Here is a 19,328-nt window from a genome sequence, read left to right on the forward strand (position 1 = left end):
CATCTCCCGCGACTACCTTATGCGGAGCTTCGCACCTGTTCATGATCGAGATGGGCGCGCCTCACGCGCCGGGAGGGTTGCTGGGCCAAGCCTTGGCTGTCGTTGTTTGCTTCAGTCCCTCTCTCAGTTTGCAATGCGTCGCAGGGCCAGGGCCAGCATCGACCATTGGTGTCCACCAACGGTGTAGCAGTGCGACTCGAAAGCTTGGCCCGAGCCCCATTTCGGCCAGTGCATGGCTTCTTGACGCCTGCCATCTAGTGCCATTGACCAGTCAGACGAGTGCAAAACCAGGAACGTCGGTCTTCGAAGAGGAAGCTGGGACGGCTGAAGCAAGTTTCCCCAATTTGTCCTGCAGATCGACTAGCCCACTATAGCACCTCGGCCCGCACCGGTCTCCGTTTGTGCAGCTGATATTGAGTTGTCAAAACTCTTGGATGTCTTAAGGGAATCGTCGAGGGGTCAGCAACGGCCACGGCCTGCGCGGATGACAGCTGTAGGTGAAGTCTGGAGTTGGAAGTGATCATCCTGACTCTGATAGTGACCCCATGGCGTCATGATGCAACTTGATAGGCCCGGCAGTTCGCAGTAAATCTCGGGACCGGGGGGGCGCCTACCAAGCCACCAACCTGTCATTGAGTCCCGTGGCAGCTGAGGGTTGCGTTGACCGGCTCCCAGACGGGGCCAATGTGACATCGCCTCGGGGATGTCGGCCGATTGAAGGTAAGCATATCGGCGTCGAATCCCAAATCGTAACGGAGTTCTGCCGCTCATCGCGGGGTAATCGAGGCACTTGTGATAGGAGTTTGGGGATTGGGTGTCACGAAGAACACGTGGGTTGCGAGCCGAACATTGACCTTCCACTTTGACGGTGGAGTCCCGCCCCCAAGAGCTTGAGGGTGGGAGCTATGAATAATGATGTATGACCGCCGGGCGGTAAAGCAGCTTGGCAAGAGGAATCATTTGCTCAACTGGCGTAATTGATGGCCTCTTTGGGAGTTAGCTGAAAGTTAATCAGCGGGACTCGCCGAAAGCTTCGCATTGATTACATACTACAGGACAAAAAAAGAGTAATACGCGGTTTTGATTATGATATTGATAAGTTGCGCAATAGACAAGAGGTGCTTTTATTGAGTTTCACCTCATAGTCTTTGTGAGTTGCAAGTCAGGTTACGGTGGGGCTTTAATGAAATCCGGAACCAGACAAGAAGTTTCTTTTGTGGAGGTTTCACTCGTCCACAAAGAATCCAGAGCAGCGACGTCAATGTCGAGTGAAAAATAGTCCTCAAATAGCTCGCCACCATCAACAATTGGAAACCATATTCTGTCTCATTGGTAGACGTACTTCAACACAACGTATGCTTCCAATCCCACTTTAATGGCTCTACTCACCCTCAACCAATGATACTCTTAATGTCGAGTTCGATTGATGGAACTGCACTCGAGTCACCAGGCATCACAAACGTAATGTTCCAGAATTCAAATCCACTGCCTGGTGTTAGTACCAAGTTCCGAGAGACTTTGGGAGATTGAGTGAACTCACTGAATAATTGAACAGGTACCGCCAACAAGGCCACAGAATCCAATTCCCGGCTGTGGATTCACCGAACCACTGACGCTAACTTGTATACCTTCAAGATCGTCTAACCCAGAGATATCTCTCTTCCCACCAAGTGGATTGGAGCTCACGAGAAATGTAAAAATACTGGTAGAATTACCGCGGGGGTATGACAGGCTGAGATGCCCAGGACTCACATCCACATTCAAAGCCTCTTCAGTGCCATGGAGAACGGCATAGCCGACGCTGCCGTCGTTCCTAGCCCACTGCACCACCGCAGTAGACCATTGAGAAGGATCTTCGCGAGGACCACCGAGTGTATCCTCATCATAAGACTCGGCTCCAATAGTGAGGTTGGCCGACAGCCAGGTCGTGATATTTCGGGGAACGGAATCGTGAGGGGGCGAGAAAGCGGCAGTCTCATACATGTGCTCACCAGGGAAAACGCTAAGCTTCTCCACAACGTCCGATGGTACAAGAGCATCATGGAAAGGTGCCAAGACAGAGATGAGCGGCGCGTATTCGAAGTCGTCTGCATGCGCCATGCTCCAGGTCTGTGAGATGCCAGGGGCCCTGTCTTTACCGACGAGAGACCAGATGTAGATGTTGATTATGGCGACATATTGGTTCATGTCGAAACCGTAAGTCCTATCCCATGGTCCGGCGACGTTGCGTAGATTTGCGTTGTACATGGAACCGATGGAGTCCCAAATGGATTTGATCATGCGAGCACCGTGCTGTCCCATTAGTGACGAGTCAGACGGCATGTACTTGGCCCATAGGGTAAGCGAATAGATGCTGACGCCTGCGTACGTTGGGCTGTTAAATTCAGAGAGTGTGTTGTTTCGGTCAAATAAGTCCAAGATCTCTTGGGCGTACAGTTCGCCGGCAGCTGTCATATTTGAGTCGTTGAGAGCACGACCTGTCCATCCGGTAGCAACGGCGCGCATGATGGCCGGGTTGCTGTAAGAAGGATAGAGGTTGTCGTCATCAACTCCGCCAACACGGTAGCTGTCTCCGATGGTGTTGTTGTACATGCTCTCAAGAATGAGATCCTGGACGTCGCTTGAAAGAAGATGCCTGAACTCTTCATAAATGACTATGAGAGTTGTGCCAATGAAACCTCGCCAATTAGGATCCCAAGTATTGTAAATCTTCACAAAATGATCAGCATCACAATCGAGATTTGGTATGTGCGCGAGGGGAAAAACACTTACGCTCTTGGGATACGCCGCTGTACCAACAGTTGGCTCCTCTGGATAAACAGTGTAGTCGCCATACCTGTTAAACTTTGTTGTAAGTTGAAATTCATCTTGAGACTCTTGATAGTAAAGGGCACTCACCATTGTTCCTCAGGAATCTTCTTCTGATCTCGAACTACGTTCTGGATGATTTTAGTGGCCTGAGCCACATCATCGCCGATGTTACGCTGCAGGAGACCAGTTGCGTACCAGACTGAGGATCGTGTCTCGTGCTTTCCTGCCGCAAGTGGGTAGTAGAAGAAATAAAGATAACCGGCTGCAGGGTCATAGATCTTATCCAAGAAGTCCATAGACTCGGTGAACAAGTCCTTGGTGTAGCCCGATAACTCAACTGCAGTGGCCTGCTGCTTCAGGCCCAAGGCGCTGAGCAAGCCTACCGCAATGAGACTCTTTGTCGACAGCCACATTTTAATTTTAGACAAAGTCCCAATCTCTTTTGGGACGTAGGTGATCACAGCACGCTGGAATATTATTGCTACAAATCCGTTTAACTCCTCAGCTTCACTTATAAATGATGTAAGAATCCGGCAAAGACCGGTACAGCAGTATCACAGGCCAGTGCCGGCTTCGGCGAGAGCGAGTCGTTCCCATGAGCGAACATCTCGGATCGTTTCCTCATAATACATGCCATTGTTACTCCAGAGAGGGGGTCTTGTGGAGGCGTAGTGAATGGTAGGGGATTGTCCTTGGCTGGTGACATGCCGATTTCAACGTTCCGGCTAGTCTCTGGGTGCCTGTGCTGGTTCGTAGCGCGAATGTACATGCATGCCGTTTAACCGAGAAAGCCATGATAGTAGTAATGGGTTTTCTCGTCTTAGCTCGGAATCCTGCGATCGGCAGATAATGCTCGGACTCCCGCATAGAAATACCGGCTGATACACCGGACGGTTCCGGGCCGGTTGCCCGATCGGTGGGAAGCCCGAACCGGTCTACTTAACATGAACCACTATCGGCGTTCAACAAGCCGGTAGATGGAAACCGCTTGAAAAAGTGGTGGAGCTATATCCAAGAATGACGGTTTGAATCCATTTCATTAACTGATTACACCAATATGGAAAAGAAGGAGGTATCTGGCAATCTTCTTTTCGCCGATCCTGAACCGGCCAATGTCCGGGAACACCAAGCTGTCGAGTCGGTCTGTGTGGACTCTGCTCAAATCACTCGACTGATCTAACTTGAAATTGCCAGAGTTGGGAGCGACTAACTCAGATCTGCCTTTTCCGCCATTCGTTCGGGTACATATCCGTCACAAAAATGGGTTTGCCTAGAGGAATTGTCCAACACGATGAGAAGTAATGCGATAATAGACGTCCCACTTTCATGGCATTATCAACCATCATCGATAATCCGCTTCCATTTCTGGTATAGTTCAGGCACCTTAAAGTTGTATGAAATACTTCAGATACCGGTACAATAGTCAAGGCCGGGAAGTCGGAAATCGCATTTCGTTATCCTTTCTATCCCAAATGGTTCTGTGTGCGCCTGGAGGTGGTACGATTGTATATGTAGAGATCACGCAACTCCCCACTATTGCGAGAGCAAGAAATACCCGACGCCTGAACCGTTTACGCAACTACTTCTTCCACCATCCATCCAAAAACATATACTATCAATCATGAATGTTGATGCCGAATTCGATGCTTTTGTCATTGATGACTTTGGGCCGTCGGTACGGGTACAGGTGCCGAGCACCGCCGAGGGTCTCGCCCGATTCAACCAAGCATTTCTAGACCCACAGGAAAGAGCCTACGTGCAGCATATCGACTTCCATATCGTTCTACCAACGATTAGTTACAAACATATCAAGAAACTCCAGAGCAGCAAAGAGGCGGCGGAGAATGACGCGATATTCACAAGAGCTATTGTGACTTTTCTTGGTCGGCTGGCTAAGTGGGAACGTCGACGGTACGGCCCTGGTGTCAACCTGAAAATTGCGGTGGAGTCGCCAACGGACAGGTTAGTTGAGGAGATGGAGGAACACGGCGAACTGAGGAACACTCACAATCACCGGGTTGCGCCGATATGGCAAGTAAGAGACCACTTTAGCTACCTGCGGTTTGACTACAGCCTCTTATCGCCATCCGACTCAGGTCCGGCAAAGCTACCGCAGGTGCCATGTGTGTCCGAGTTCGAGTTTGACGGTGGGCCTGGTGGACGGAACTTTCACCCGGACGCAATTTCCGCCATCTCGAGTACACTTCTATCAGCCAGAAAGATGGAATGGAGTTTTAGACTCCCGACTCGCCGATTGACGCGTGCCCGCAAGCAAATCAGATCTTCCCTTGGAAACGCTCTACTCAACACATCGTTCCCGAGCCTCATTGAGTTCAGGATCAAGGTCGACGACAAAGATCCTATGGACGAGACTTACATTGTCGAATCGTTGATGGGCGAGGATGAAGAACAAGATACCTTGTCTCTAGGCGTTCGCCGCTTGTGTCAACTGCCAAACCTTCGGCGATTACACTTGGAAACACTCTGGATCTTATCACCTGCAGCGTTTGGGTCTCTTGCAAACCAGCCAGATATCCATTGTCCCTCTTTAGAGTATCTTCACGTCGACTGCTCAATAACAACACCCGACGGTAAATACTTGCTTACTGGGGACCAAAGTAAGGCCTTGACTGATGATGGTGGGTATGGCCTCGAGCATGATGAGAAGATTGCCGCCTTCGATTCGGATGACTCCGACATCTCTGATTTTCAACCAGATTTTGAATGGTATAGACAGGCTGGCGAGTTCCCGGGAAGATGGTTTAGATACACCCCCGAACCAGAAATCTTTGTAGCCTTGGCTACATCATTTGTCGGCGCTGTCGATAGGATGCCGTCATTACGTCGAATGGACATTCACTTTGGTGGTACGTCAACGACAACGAGGGCGCCTTTAGATATGTTGTATTTTGCACCTGGTGAGCCAAATCCAGGTGCAAGTCAGCTCAATGGTCGCAAAGCATTTGACGAGGAAAACGCAGGCCGTCCTAGGTGGTTCTTCCTTGGAGGCCGCAAGTTTGATAAGCAATGGGATATCTCTGAAGAGTTGCAGGAGGCGTGCAAAGGAAAGTCTGGCCTAGGGCGCGTTCATTTTGCTACGAATTGATTTGAGTAGAGTTCCAAGACCACAATCTATCTCCATCTACTAGTACATTAACCGTTCTGCTAATTACTAAATATTGGCACTCCCATGTTAGAGTGCTCAAACTGATTCTAGAAACGTGCTGGTCATCTAGACCTCTCACAGTTCACTGTGATATGTTGCTGCCGGGACCAATCTGCATGCCCAGGTTCATATCTGGCTCATTCCCAGGTGCGATGAGCTATGAGTCTCTCTCAAGGTAGGTAATTCAGGGAGCTTATTTCATTAAGTGACAACCAGCCTTGAATACAAGAAAATTGAGTATATACCCTTCTTGTAGCGAAAGATTATTGGTCGTTACTAGCCACTGGGCTTTTACCAAAGTGGTGGCAAGATGGCCAAGACGTTGGAACAATACCCGCCACATTGATGCATATGCGTGAACGCCCGTTAGTGGAAAAAATACCCACTAGAAATCTTGGAAATGGCATGATTCTGTATGCCACGTCTTACATTTGGAAGAAGAGGGGTAATAAGCAATCGAAATCTCGTGGCTCGTCACGAACCGAGAGAAAGGTTGGTGGGTGTTGGCAATTGAGATATTAACAGCCCGCTTCCTTTCACAACAGTAACACTCACCAGAAGTCCACAAATAAGTGAGAAAAGGAGTTCCACTTGCTTGCCGTATTACAATGCCAAATACTATGGCTCATCTTACAAACGCCGCCCATACCGAGTCTTCTAGCCAGCAGAACCCAAAACTACGCAATATGCCTCCAGTGAACGATAACGAAGATCTAGTTGTAGACGACCAGGAGGTATCACGAACGCTTTGTAGTCGATGAAATTATACCTTTACTGAATATTTTTTTTATTCAATAGATCACTAAAGATGTCAGCTCAATCTCTGAGAGTACCATTGCATCATCCAATACAAGTGTGGCAAGCTCAGTGCTTGATTACCGCCTCGAAAATGGACGAACATATCACAAGTATAAAGATGGCAGTACGCGCTAAGCGAACATACTTGACCTGAAGCATGTTTATGATGAGTATTGGTAGAATATTACGTTCCCAACGACGAAAGGGAGAAAGACAGGCTCGGTACGGTTTTGGGACTAAGAAGATTCATCAAGAAGACTGTACTAACGGACAGTAGACTTGCAGCACAACATGTTCCTCCTCATGTTTGAGAACAAGCTTGGATCCGCCCCGCCGAATGAGAGAGGTACAAAAGTTGGACGGACACTAGATCTCGGCACTGGAAGCAGGATATGGGCCATGGAGTTTGGTGATGAACATCCTGAAGCGGAGGTGGGCGATCCGACTTTCTAGTCGATCTACATGGTATTTGAACTCACAGAGATGCTCGATACCAGGTCTTTGGAGTCAATCTTTCTGCAACCTGGCCAAATTAGTACGTCACCAAGCCGTTTTGGATTCGATTCTTCTGTTAAAGCATACTTTAGCTGACTAGCTTTCAGCATGGGACCGAACGTGAAATTTGTGATAGATGACGTTGAGGAGCCCTGGACTTATGACAAGCCGTTTGATTACATCCACAGCCGCATGATGGCGTCTTCCATCGGAGATTGGGAGAAGTACATAAAAAAATGTTTTGAGTTAGTCAGGAGCCGGCTTTCGCTGTTGCCTTGCTAACAAATTCTAGCAACCTGAATGCTGGCGGGTATCTAGAACTCAATGAGTTCGACATCATTCCCACGTCCGATGACGGATCATTAAGGGAAGATTCCGCAATGCTGAAGTCATCTCACATGATCAAAAAAGCTGCTGCGATATTTGGACGCCCATTCCGGGATGTTGTGGGACTAGCAGACCTGATGAAGGGCATTGGCTTCAGGGATGTTTACATCAAACGATTCAGATGGCCGACCAACGCATGGCCTAGAGACCCTAGGCACAAGGAGTTGGGACTTTGGAATAACGAAAACATCACATGTGGGTGGGAAGGCTTCTGTATGGCGCCGTTCACGAGGGCGCTGAACTGGACGAGGGAAGAAGTTCTGCTTCTCATGGACCAGGTTCGCCATGAGTTCAACGACAAAAGTATTCATGCATACTTCAACGTGTAAGCAGAAGTTCTGAATCGCAGATAGACCCTTGCTAACAGTGCTCAGATGGTCGATCCACGGCAGGAAGCCGACGGCAGAAGCGATAAAGTTTGGGGAAGGCAACTGAGTGATTTGGGTAGTTGAAAATGATTCATCTGCAAATGCTGGTCTCTTTCCGTTTTCAATTCCGGACTTGGAATCAGTCCCTCAACTACAAATCCGAAATACGGCAGTTTTAGATCGTAAAAGCTGGTGCGTGGGTTGCTAGTTGACATTAAATTCAAGCCTGCATCTATAACGCAGTTCTGTTACATGTTGAATCGTTTCAGACGGAGTTCTGACGAAGTTCTTCTGATGATGAAGTAGAAATCTGTCTTAAACTTTCTTTCCTTGCTCAAGTATCAGACTCCCTTTGCGATCTTTGCCTGCTGGCCACTCTGTTCGCTAGCTGCACTGTCCGCATTGTCCACCCACAGCGATTTTGATACTTGAGGTTGAGTGCTTAGTAACATTGTGAAACTGAATCCCAAATGATTCTGGAGCATGCTAATTCTATCATGCCCATTGATTTCTTAGACTTGTATTGTGTGGCTCTCCGAAATAACTATCTGATTGTGTTAGAAACAGAACATATTGTGGCGCCTTTCTGTCAAGCTTGAATTAAGCATCTGGGGATTGAAAGGTCTCGGTTGAGACTGCCGTCTCGGAGGCTTGGCTGTCTAATCCTTATTGGATATATGCTTTTCGTCCAGTGTCGCAGCCTTGGCGGTTTCTTCCCATCTGGGATGCGATATGTTCCCGACTCAAAGTATATTCCGTGTGTCTCTTCTTCGGGGAATTTGAGCAACCGCCCTTTCGATGTGGACATGCTCATTCGGGCTTTCGTTAGTCCCAATGCTGTGGTTCCGATACCCTCGGATCCTCCGATTTTTTGCTGGGAGCGATCATTCTCTAGCTTCCTGTAGCTGACCGTCCTTGCAGCTCGACGCCCGCCAATGACATGCGGTCCTCGGTTTCATCCTAAAACAACTTGCTCTGCTATCATCCGAAGTCAATTCCTCTTGGGTGTTCCCCAACGGACATTAGAGTTGGTGATTTTCCGCTGATCGCAGGGAATGTCTTGGTATTGGCATACCCCCGGAAACTGCAGGCGAGTCGGAGTGTAAGCCAGATGACTCGCCTGATGCTGCTGACGACAGCTTCATTGACTAGATGAGCCCGAGACTGCATGATCAAGTCAAGATTACAGTATCACTGATTGTCGGAACCTTCTAGCCAAGTGAACTAGGTTTGACTGCGACGTTTACTTCGTCTGAGATGCCGCTTCACCAGGGTCCACCTCACGAGGCCGCCACTAAGCACCTGAGTTGCTGACTCTTCAGCATCTTTTGTTGATCGTAGAAGATGAGTATAAAACCGTCGGTAAACCCAACTGCAGTCACTATTCTGTCCCGGTCATCGCACCACTCAATCATTACTTTACTGTCTCTTCCACAACATCCGACAGGATTCGGATCTCTATCACTTTACTTACTTAATCTCATAAGACAATCATTCAACCTAACTCCTTGAGTCGTTCAAAATGCGTCTTACCCTCGCTTTCCTTCTCTTCTTGGTTGCTCTCACTGTGGCTCTTCCAGTAGCCAATCCCGCCAACAACAAATCCTCTACCACCAAGGCAACTACTAAGGCAACCACTAAAGCACCCACCAAGGCAACAAACACAAAGCCCTCTTCTGATAAGAAGAAACTTGAGAAGGGCATCAAAGATAATCTTAAAGCCGGCGACAAGGAGATCTCTGCCACTGAGAAGGCACAGAACGCTGCGAAGAAGAACGACGCCAAGGGCCTGAAGAAGGACGAAAAGAAGATCAATAGTGCGTTGGATGAGGCAACTAAGGATCGCCAGAAGAACCAAAAGATTGCTGGTAACAAGGACCCTGCCCTGACCAAGGGACTGGGAAAGGTCGAGAATGCGCAGAAGGGTGCGAAGCAGACAGTCAATGGCTTGACTGGCGACCCTAAGAAGGATAAGGGGTCGTTGGACAAGCTCGATGCTACTTTCAAGAAGGGCAAGAAGACTAACGAGGAGAACCTGAAGGAGGTAAGTTATACCGATCATTGTACCTTGGCGTTTCTGACTAACACCGCTCAATTAGGCCAAGAAGAACTTCAACTAGTGGCATTGGCATTGACTCTGATAGATCCAAGTGCCTGGTCCATCATTGCAGAAGACATGGAAAGTCATTGGATTATTTAGTTCCTAAGGGGATCACAGAGAATCATCAGTTGAGAGGCAATTGGATCACTTTTATAAGCACATTAAATCCACTAGACACTCAAAGAAGATCCCTGAACAATGATATTAAAGCTGTTTCCATTCATTACCCAAGCGCTCCTAGATATGACGCAAATGGCTGCCCTTACGAAAACCATCCACCTTCAACTGCATTGAAAAACCGTGGGAGCTATTCAAAATGTGCCATGAAAATACTCCGCAACCTGGGGCGGAAGCTGGCGATACGCTCCAAGCTTTCCATCGACGATGAGATCTTCAAGAGTTGCCTTTTCATACCCTTGGACCTCCCAGATATCGGTCCCAACCATTTTGGCTTGCTGGCCAGTGCCCCATATCTTACGGCAGTACCAAGCTAGGGTGAAGAGACTACCTGAATTGAGCCCTGCTTCGACTTCGGAATTGACTCTCTCAAGACTCAAGGAGGAGAGGCGAGGAGGAGCGCCGTGCTTCTTTTCCAACGTAGTAGCAACCTGTTCTCCAGTGACCTTCAACTCCGAAATTGAGATTGACCTATTCTGAATCTGAGCAATTGGCGTCGAAGCGAAGATAGCAGCATATGCCGCGGCCACGTAATTCCTGGTGCTAATCATCACATTGTTAAGCATTCGAGTTTGCTCAGATTTCAGCATCAGCTGCGACTTACCACAAGTCCACAACCTCCTTGGCACTGTTTCCCGAGTATACGATTCTGTTACCGGGCAAGTCTACACCCATGCCACTATTATGTCGATGCTCTAGTCAGCCGAGACGAAGTTCAAAGTTTGAAATGCAAGCAAATAGAGGGTAATCTCACGGAGTGTTGAGTGCAAACTCTGCAAAGTTTCCAAGCAGTACCAGCGACGTCGGTATACCAGCCGCGATAGAAACTTCCTCAACTTGGCGCTTAGCCTTGTTGACGCCGATCTTCAACCCTTGTTCGTCGTATTGACCCGCGAGCTCTGAAGGCGAAAACAACTTGACTTCCGTCTTCGGTATGGCCTTGATAAAGGCATGCTGTCGCTCAACGCCTTCGTGCCCAACGAGGGAGCTGGGAGACTGTCAGAGCGTCTGGTCGGGATGGGCTGAACCCGAATGGTACCTCGAGACCAAGAAGTACTTACATTACGACGTCAATGTCATGTAGGGCATCAACGAGTGCTTTCTCATCGTTGACATCCACCTCCACACTGGTGACGGAGGCGGGCAGGCTTGAGATATCGGATCCTGGTCGGTAAATGACTCGAATGGGTGCTCCCGAAGCGATCAAGGCTTCGGTTATCTTCGAGCTTGCCCAGCCTCGATGCCCGTAGATAGCGATACGATTAAAAGACGACATATTGGGATCAAAAGATGAGAACTGCTAATATAACTTGGCTGAGTAGTTTAAGGAGGTATGTGCTGGGGTTAGTTGACTGGATAGACGCACTAGAGGCAGCAAGGCCAACTTATCTATCAGTTTACCAACGTACATCTGTGTTTCAAAGCATCGACTTGAGGTACCATCTGTGAGACCTGACTACCTATAAGCAAGATTGGTCATTCTTGGTGGTGGGACTATGGAGACCTTCCCGGTCTCTTATTAACGAAAACGAGGTGCATAAGCCACCATGCCACCTCCGTCATGGTAGATGATGATTCCCATGCACCCGACATCCCCGCTCACTGTGTCACCAGCAGGAATATTGGTTTCCCAACCGCATCTGTGGAACAAGACTGATTCAATTAGTCAGCTTTGGGTGGATATAACGATGGCCGTTTCTGAGCAAATTTTGCCGCCGAATACTAATGGGGAACAGTGGGTGCGTTCCGTCCATTTATAATTTGCAGGTATTAGTCAAGATGACACTACCCGGGCGTGTTTGCTTCCGATGAACTGAAGTCTCCGTTCCACTTGGCCGAAGGGAGATAAGGGTCATCAGAGCCTACTTACTTTTGTTAACAGCCCGGGATCTGTTCAATGAAGAGGGCATTAAATATTCGATATACTGAGATTTGTTTTACCAAGATCATCTGCTTTGATATTCACACATGCATCTTATGCAAGGGGAAAATGGGGGGACGAACCCCCAAAACTTCGTCAAGTCAAGGCGTCTGGCTTCATGACATGTTGACTGTAAGAATCCATATTATTGAATCGGCCTTCGGGGGTCGAATTGCGTCAACGTTATGATGCATGTAGTTTGAAAGCGGAGAGCGTCTGCAGCTAAGTACCTCAGCTTTCGGAGCCTGAGCCCCGGTGACATAGCGTAACATTTTCTGACTCTTACATTCGAAGACAAGCGACTTCTACGTGGGGCAGATATCCGGTCCTTGGGGTCCATGTTATTATCTATCAGACAGATCCTTATGACATAGGAGCTCAACTGGACGAACAGCATATATCGTCTTAAACTGAGCTAAGCACTGCTGGAGACGTAGCCATTCTGCCAAAACATTCGGGCTCAACAGTCAGGTTTTAAGTGTTGTGTCATAGTTGAACTGATTGTTACGAAAAGTATGATTGATAGTTGTATGATTTGTCTATTACAATTACGATTCAATACAGGTGCACAGGTACAATGTAATCATAGACGCTTCGTATTTTGCTTCCAGAGTGCTGCGCCCACCATCCATAGCACTTTGACCAGGAATCGCGTCCAATAGATATGCCGTGCCTGTTCCTGAACTCATGAAGCCTGCGCCCGTACGACGCTTTGTAGTAGCGAGTCACGGCTGAGAGTTACATTGCCTGCGTCACCTGGGTCCTTCTGGTAGAAACGCAAACGTCAAGAGGCTAAGATACAAAGAGACTCAACGACAACTGTAGTATAGTACAAATGCAAATGACTTTTATGCTGTGTAGTCCATTAGTAATTCACGTAGAATCAAAGTCGGCCGATAATCGGGCTTCCAATGTCGCGATTTCGGTCGTGTAAGTTTCACGAGCCACAAGAAGATTATACATTATGAAACAGCCCTTTACTGTCCGCCGAGGTGAAACGGCCACGACTAGAGTCTCCTCTCACCGAGCCTTTTACCTCAGACGGTATAGGAAATCTTAGGTAAGCATGCTTGGTACGTTCCGGACTTTCTCCTACTCAGTCTTCCGCCCAGCGCTTATACCCATTTAAATTAATTAAATAAATAAGTTAAATAAATAGTTAAATATAGGAATTTTAGTAAGTTAAATAATTAAATATTATAAGGCCCTATATTTAACGTATTTAATTAAATATAAGGTCGCTTAAAAACAAAATCCGGGGCTAGGCTAATTAAAAATTAATATTCTTAAGTATACTCTATAAAAGTTTATAATTAAGAATATAAATACTTAGAACGGGATTCGAACTTATAACTCTTTATTTACGATTATAAGTTCGGTATTATACTACTTAACTAAATAAATTATTAATAATTATTATAAAAAAAAACCCAAGTATTATAAAGCTTTAAATTTGATATCTTACTATATTTAAGAATTTAAAAAACTTTTAATACCCCCTTTTTTTAATATTAATAAAATTAACGAAATTACGTACTACTATTTCTAACTTTTTATAACTATTATAATTATTATTAAAATTAATTAAATTATATATTAATTAATTTATTATATCGTAATTAATTAATTAATAATAAATTATACGATTTTTAATACGTAGCTACTATTTTAGATTACTTTATAATTATAAACCCTAATTAACGCTAGTTTTATATTATTAACTAGTTTTAATAATCATAATAACTTCTTTACTTTTTTAAAAATAATTTAAAAAAAAGGACTTTTATTAATAATAATTTAATATTATAAAAAGGTATAAGGCTAAGGAAGTTATAAATTTACTTAGAAGGGGTCTTTATTTAAAAGATTTATAATAGAAATATTCGAAGTAAAGTCTTTTAGTTTTATTATTATTATAATAAAATAAGTATTATTACTTATTTTAAAATAATAATTACGAGCTTAGTAATAGCTTATTTAAAATTAAAATATTAAATAATAAATCTAAGCTTTAATAAGTCGTTATATTTATTAAAATCCTCTAAGTATAATTTTATACTAAAAAAATAAAAATTTACCTTTAGTATTATTACGAAAAGCTAAGTAATAAGAATTAAGGAATTAGTAATTAGGTATATTATTAATAATAATAGCCTATTTATAACTTTTTATAATCTTTATTTTTAAGCCCTTTTTTATTAATTAAATTATAATATTATTAAAAAACTCTTATTATTATATAAAAATATTAAAAAGGAGCTAAGTAGGACTTTTATTAAAAAAAAGATATAATTAGGGTAAAGATCCGGAGGTTAATAATAAAAGTCTACTTATTATTTAATTTATAGACCTTATTAACGCAAAATATTATTATTACCGTTTTTATTTACTTTTTAAATTATACTAAGTAATAAATATAATACTTTATTATTTTATAATAATAATATAGTACTTACGATAGGGCTAATATTATTTAAATTATAAAATTAATAATAAATAACTAAGAATTAGGTAACTAAGTCGGAGTAGTTATTTATAATAATATTTTAAGTAATAATACTTATTTAGGTTATTTAGGTTATTTATATCCTATATTATTTTATACTTATACTTAAAAAAATATTTTAACTAGAAAATAAAGTATTATAGTTATATTTTTAATTTTATTAATAAGGCTTTTTTATTTAGTAATAATAAAGAAGTATTTAAATAAGAATTAAATATATTAATTAATACTAAGTAATTTTAAAAGGATCTTAATTTTTAATATATAAGGGGCCTTATTAATAAGCTTCGGAACGTTATTAAATTTATTTACTTATTATTTTAATAATATAAGGCCTTTTTTAAAATTAATAATAAGATTAATAAAAACGATATATTTACTCTTTCTAAAGAGTTATTATAAGAGCTTATATTAATACTTAATAATAATATAAAATAGAATTTAATATACTTTATATAGTGGTTTTTTTCTAGCTTTATAAGTATAAAAGATTAACCTTAATAAGATTACGCTTTTAAAAGAAATTATATAATATAGTATACTTTTTAATTATATAATATATATAATATACTCTAAATACGTACTTAACGTAATATAATAATTTTAATATAAAAACTACTATATAATTTAGGATAAGTAAGCTACCTTATGGTAGCGCTAGTTAAAAAGGTTAATAGTAGAGGTTAGCTATAATAATTAGCTATAATAGTTAACTATAATAGTTAAAAGCGGCCTTTTTTAATTATAAAAGTTCTAAACTTTAATAATAACGTAAAGGTTTTTAAAAAAAAGGGCTAAATAGGCTAATATCTACTACTTATACTAAAACTTATAAAGATTTTTTTTATCCTTATCGCTTTTAATATTACCTAAAGCTCTATTTAAACTAAATAAATTTACTAAATAAATCTACTAAATAAACTTATTAATATATAAACTACTACTTTAATAAGAACCTATTCTCTTAGTATATAGTTAGTAATTAATAAGTTAGAACTCTAAAAATACTTATTAATAAGTCTATACCTCTTAAATTAGATACCCTCTTTAGCTAGCTTAACGCTATAGCTATTATAATTAATATAAATACGCCCGAGGATTAGTAAAGTACTTTTTAATAATACGGAATTTAGCTAAGTAATAATATAAATATTATAAATAGCCGGGTTAATACGGATATTAAAATTTAATATATTAACGTTAGTTTAAAAATTATATTTTATAGAGCTAGAAATCCTTTTAATATAGGCTATATTATAAATATAAGGGAATATATAAGGGGCCCCCTAACTCTTAATAAAAAAGAGTATATAATATAGGATCTAGCTACTTATGTAGGCTAGTACTAAGAGGTTTTATATACGTTAGAGTAAGTATAGCTCGCCCTCTAAATAGCTAGAAGCGAGGGAAGGTTAGGAGTTAATAAAAAGAAGATAATAGTTAAGTTAGTTAACTACTATTTTAATTAATAATTAGGTATAGAGCGTAATATACTTAGTTTTTTTTAATATATAATATACGGTACGGCCCCGGCGGATTGCTCCGTCGGGGGGTTAATATACTTTATAATATAGCGCTTTTTATAAAAAAAAAAGTAAATTTATATTTTTTTAATAACTAGTCGAGCTTATAAAAATTTAAAATAATAGATCTTTATTAAAAACGTTTTTAATAATAATTAATAACTATTAACTAAGTTAAAAATAGTACTTAAGTTATTTTATTTTTAAATAATAAGATACTAGGGCTAGGGTAAAAGAGATAGTTATAGCTATTTATAAGAAATAATAATAAGTTTTAAGTATTTTATTAACTATTTCGAAGAGTAAAAGAAGTTATATAATAAACTATTTTAAAGAAAAATAAATTTTATAGTTTTTTAAATCGTAGCGTCGTAGTTATAATTAATATAAATAATACTACCTCGTTAATAATTAACTTATTATTAATTTATATCCTAACCTCTTTTTTAATTTCTAACTTTAAATAATATCCCTTATTATATTTAATTTAAATATATACTTAGGGAGCGAATAGAGCTATTTTTTAATAATAATTTTAATTCGCAAGGATATTTCTAATTATTAATTATTAATACTTAGTAAGTTTTTAATAAGTATTATACTAATTTAAGTAACTTTTTATTTTATATTATAATAATTATTTTTTACTTTAAGTAAGGATTAAAATAGCTAAAAAAGAGGTAAGATATATTTAAATAGAGCTACTAACTATTTAATATAAAAAAGGGACTTTATAATTATTAATAAAAATAGTATATAAATAAAATAGTAAATCCTCTTCTTTTTTATTATTTAAATCCTCCTCTTTTATTATAATAATTATAAACTACTTTTATTATCCTTACGATTTTAAAAAGTATTATAAAAAACTCGTAGTATTAATAATAAAAACGTATAGGGTATAAAGGACTCTCGCGGTATAGTACTTTAGAAAAACTACTAATACTTATAAAAATAATATAAAATACCTCTTTCGATCGGGTTAATACGGCCTTAATTAACGGAGTTATAACTAAAGAAAGAGGATAGTATTAGCTAGATTAGAAAAGTAAACTTCCTAATCGTTTTATATTATTATATTTAAAAATAAATTATTAAAAAAGCTCTAGTTCGATTTTAAAAAAGTATATATATAATTAAAATAAAAATCTATACTACTAAACTCCTATTTTAAATCGGGGCCTTTCTCTTTATATCTTACTCCGATTAGCCCTCCCGCAGATACCTATACTTAATTAGTTTTAAAAAAGAACTACTAGGACTAATCGCCCTACCCTATTTTAATAATAATTAATATCTTAAATAATAAATATAATAATTAACTACGTACCTAAGCTTAATTAATATTATTTATAAATTATTCTTTAGTTAGGCCTTAACTTAATTTAATAATAAATTAATTATTAACTAACTTATTTAATATTAAATAAGCTTATATTTAATACTTTTACGATCCTTATAATAATAATAAATTACGAGAGGATATTTAGCTTTATAAAGTTAATTTTAATTTTATAGCGATTATTAATGAGATCCTCTATATTAAAAAAAGTTTAATATTTTAAAAACTAGTTTTATAGTAGTATTATAAAAATAAGAGGTTAATTTTTTAATTAAAAAAGCTAATTAAAATAAAGTTTATAAGTTAATATTATAAGGACTTTTATAATAGCTTTATTTAATTCCTAATTAGGAAATTAGTTAAATTTATTAATTAATTATTAAATAATCAAATATAGCGCGAGAAATAAGCTAAATAATCAAATACGAACCTTATATTTAATTTGTTTATATGGGTATAAGCGCTGCTTCTGCCCGGCAGCGGCAGCCGAGTGTAGGCGATGGCCGCACTCGGATCGCCGCGGTCCGCTTCGCAAATCAACGGAGGCCGCGCACGAACGGTTGGAGGAAATGACATCACATGGCACCCTGGGACTTGGATGTCCGTTTGTCGTGCCAAGGATGGCATCTGATTCAGCGTCTCTTTGCCAATGTTTTCGAGTTGGCATTTCATGAAAGATCAGATTGTGATCGTGCATTTATAAGGGGTCTCCCCTCGTTTCCTGACGAGAAAGCAAGTGCATCGTGATAGTATCCCATGCAATCAATTTGACGTCTATACTTCAAGATGAAAGAACCACAGCGACGATTACGATACAATGTCGCCATATCACTCGATGGCTTCATTGCACCTCCAGATGGATTAACGGATTGGATCGTACAAGACGACAATATCGACTTCCATGCACTTTATGCCCAGTTTGACACGTTTGTTATGGGCCGCAAGACGTATCAGTGCATGTTCGCTATGGGCGAGCAAAATCCCCTACGACAATATCCAAAGCAGAACCTGGTTGTTGTTAGCAGGATTCTGAGGAGCGACGATCACCCGGCTGTGACTATCGTATCGCACAACTTCACCGGCTACGTGGCGGACCTCAAAAACGCGGAGGGCCGGGACATCTGGCTCATGGGCGGCGGGCAGCTGGCGGGGCCGTGTCTGGATGCGGGGATCCTAGACTCCGTCGAGACCGCGATCATGCCTGTGATGCTGAGGAAAGGGACCAGAATGCTGCCTGACTCAGCGCTCACGCCGCTTGGGGGATTCAAATTGGAGTTGGTGGATTGCAAAAAGTTAGACACGAGTGGTATTGTGAACTGCAAGTACAATGTCAGCAGGAGAATGGCAGCGTCTCTGGGTGAAGCATTATCATTCTGTTGAACGGGGGGGCAGTTGATATGAAGAAGAGGCTCCGAAAATACCCTCACGTGGTAAAACATACCCAGCCATTGTGTAAGGTCGTTTAAAAGTTACTTTATTTACCTAGAAGAGAATAACTGCTGACTTTTTTCACGATTCTCCGATGGAACTTCCGCCGTCACCTCTGCAGGGCTTCGGCGCGTATAACTCCTTTGCTCAAGCACCAGATTTAACTGGCCGGCATGTATGCATGAATTCCATTGATGGGTTGCGAAGCATCCCGAGCTGAATTGAATCTCATGACCAAATCTTCCTCGTCTCGGCTCGCTAGGACATGCCGCTTGAAGATGGAGAGGACGCGTCCTCCCCTCGCC

General features: G+C 41.4%; 7 protein-coding genes across 7 annotated transcripts; 4 read left to right on the forward strand and 3 right to left on the reverse strand.

The window, feature by feature from the left end:
- Positions 1-459: 459 nt before the first annotated feature.
- Positions 460-771, reverse strand: CCOS01_12365 (uncharacterized protein; the record flags this gene model as incomplete). Its single annotated transcript, XM_060460514.1, has 2 exons — positions 460-563; positions 615-771. The coding sequence occupies 2 exons, from the start codon at positions 769-771 to the stop codon at positions 460-462; spliced, it is 261 nt and encodes an 86-aa protein (XP_060308562.1).
- A 620-nt stretch (positions 772-1,391) lies between these two features.
- Positions 1,392-3,448, reverse strand: CCOS01_12366 (uncharacterized protein; the record flags this gene model as incomplete). The annotated part of the gene is made up of 5 exons (XM_060460515.1): positions 1,392-1,485; positions 1,541-2,709; positions 2,773-2,836; positions 2,899-3,190; positions 3,370-3,448. The coding sequence occupies 5 exons, from the start codon at positions 3,446-3,448 to the stop codon at positions 1,392-1,394; spliced, it is 1,698 nt and encodes a 565-aa protein (XP_060308563.1).
- Positions 3,449-4,432: 984 nt separating this feature from the next.
- CCOS01_12367 (uncharacterized protein) lies at positions 4,433-5,917 on the forward strand (the record flags this gene model as incomplete). The annotated part of the gene is made up of 1 exon (XM_060460516.1): positions 4,433-5,917. The coding sequence occupies one exon, from the start codon at positions 4,433-4,435 to the stop codon at positions 5,915-5,917; it is 1,485 nt and encodes a 494-aa protein (XP_060308564.1).
- Positions 5,918-7,066: 1,149 nt separating this feature from the next.
- CCOS01_12368 (uncharacterized protein) lies at positions 7,067-8,092 on the forward strand (the record flags this gene model as incomplete). The annotated part of the gene is made up of 5 exons (XM_060460517.1): positions 7,067-7,207; positions 7,273-7,310; positions 7,378-7,494; positions 7,563-7,982; positions 8,032-8,092. 5 exons carry the CDS (start codon positions 7,067-7,069, stop codon positions 8,090-8,092), a joined length of 777 nt encoding a protein of 258 aa, XP_060308565.1.
- Positions 8,093-9,547: 1,455 nt separating this feature from the next.
- CCOS01_12369 (uncharacterized protein) lies at positions 9,548-10,145 on the forward strand (the record flags this gene model as incomplete). The annotated part of the gene is made up of 2 exons (XM_060460518.1): positions 9,548-10,069; positions 10,125-10,145. 2 exons carry the CDS (start codon positions 9,548-9,550, stop codon positions 10,143-10,145), a joined length of 543 nt encoding a protein of 180 aa, XP_060308566.1.
- Positions 10,146-10,437: 292 nt separating this feature from the next.
- CCOS01_12370 (uncharacterized protein) lies at positions 10,438-11,579 on the reverse strand (the record flags this gene model as incomplete). Its single annotated transcript, XM_060460519.1, has 4 exons — positions 10,438-10,846; positions 10,908-10,982; positions 11,058-11,291; positions 11,365-11,579. 4 exons carry the CDS (start codon positions 11,577-11,579, stop codon positions 10,438-10,440), a joined length of 933 nt encoding a protein of 310 aa, XP_060308567.1.
- Positions 11,580-18,381: 6,802 nt separating this feature from the next.
- On the forward strand, positions 18,382-18,975 carry CCOS01_12371 (riboflavin biosynthesis protein RibD domain-containing protein; the record flags this gene model as incomplete). Its single annotated transcript, XM_060460520.1, has 1 exon — positions 18,382-18,975. One exon carries the CDS (start codon positions 18,382-18,384, stop codon positions 18,973-18,975), a length of 594 nt encoding a protein of 197 aa, XP_060308568.1.
- Positions 18,976-19,328: the final 353 nt, after the last annotated feature.

The sequence above is a fragment of the Colletotrichum costaricense genome (assembly GCF_030867565.1).
Source record: "Colletotrichum costaricense strain IMI 309622 chromosome Unknown Scaffold_15.1, whole genome shotgun sequence".
NCBI lineage: Eukaryota > Fungi > Ascomycota > Sordariomycetes > Glomerellales > Glomerellaceae > Colletotrichum > Colletotrichum costaricense.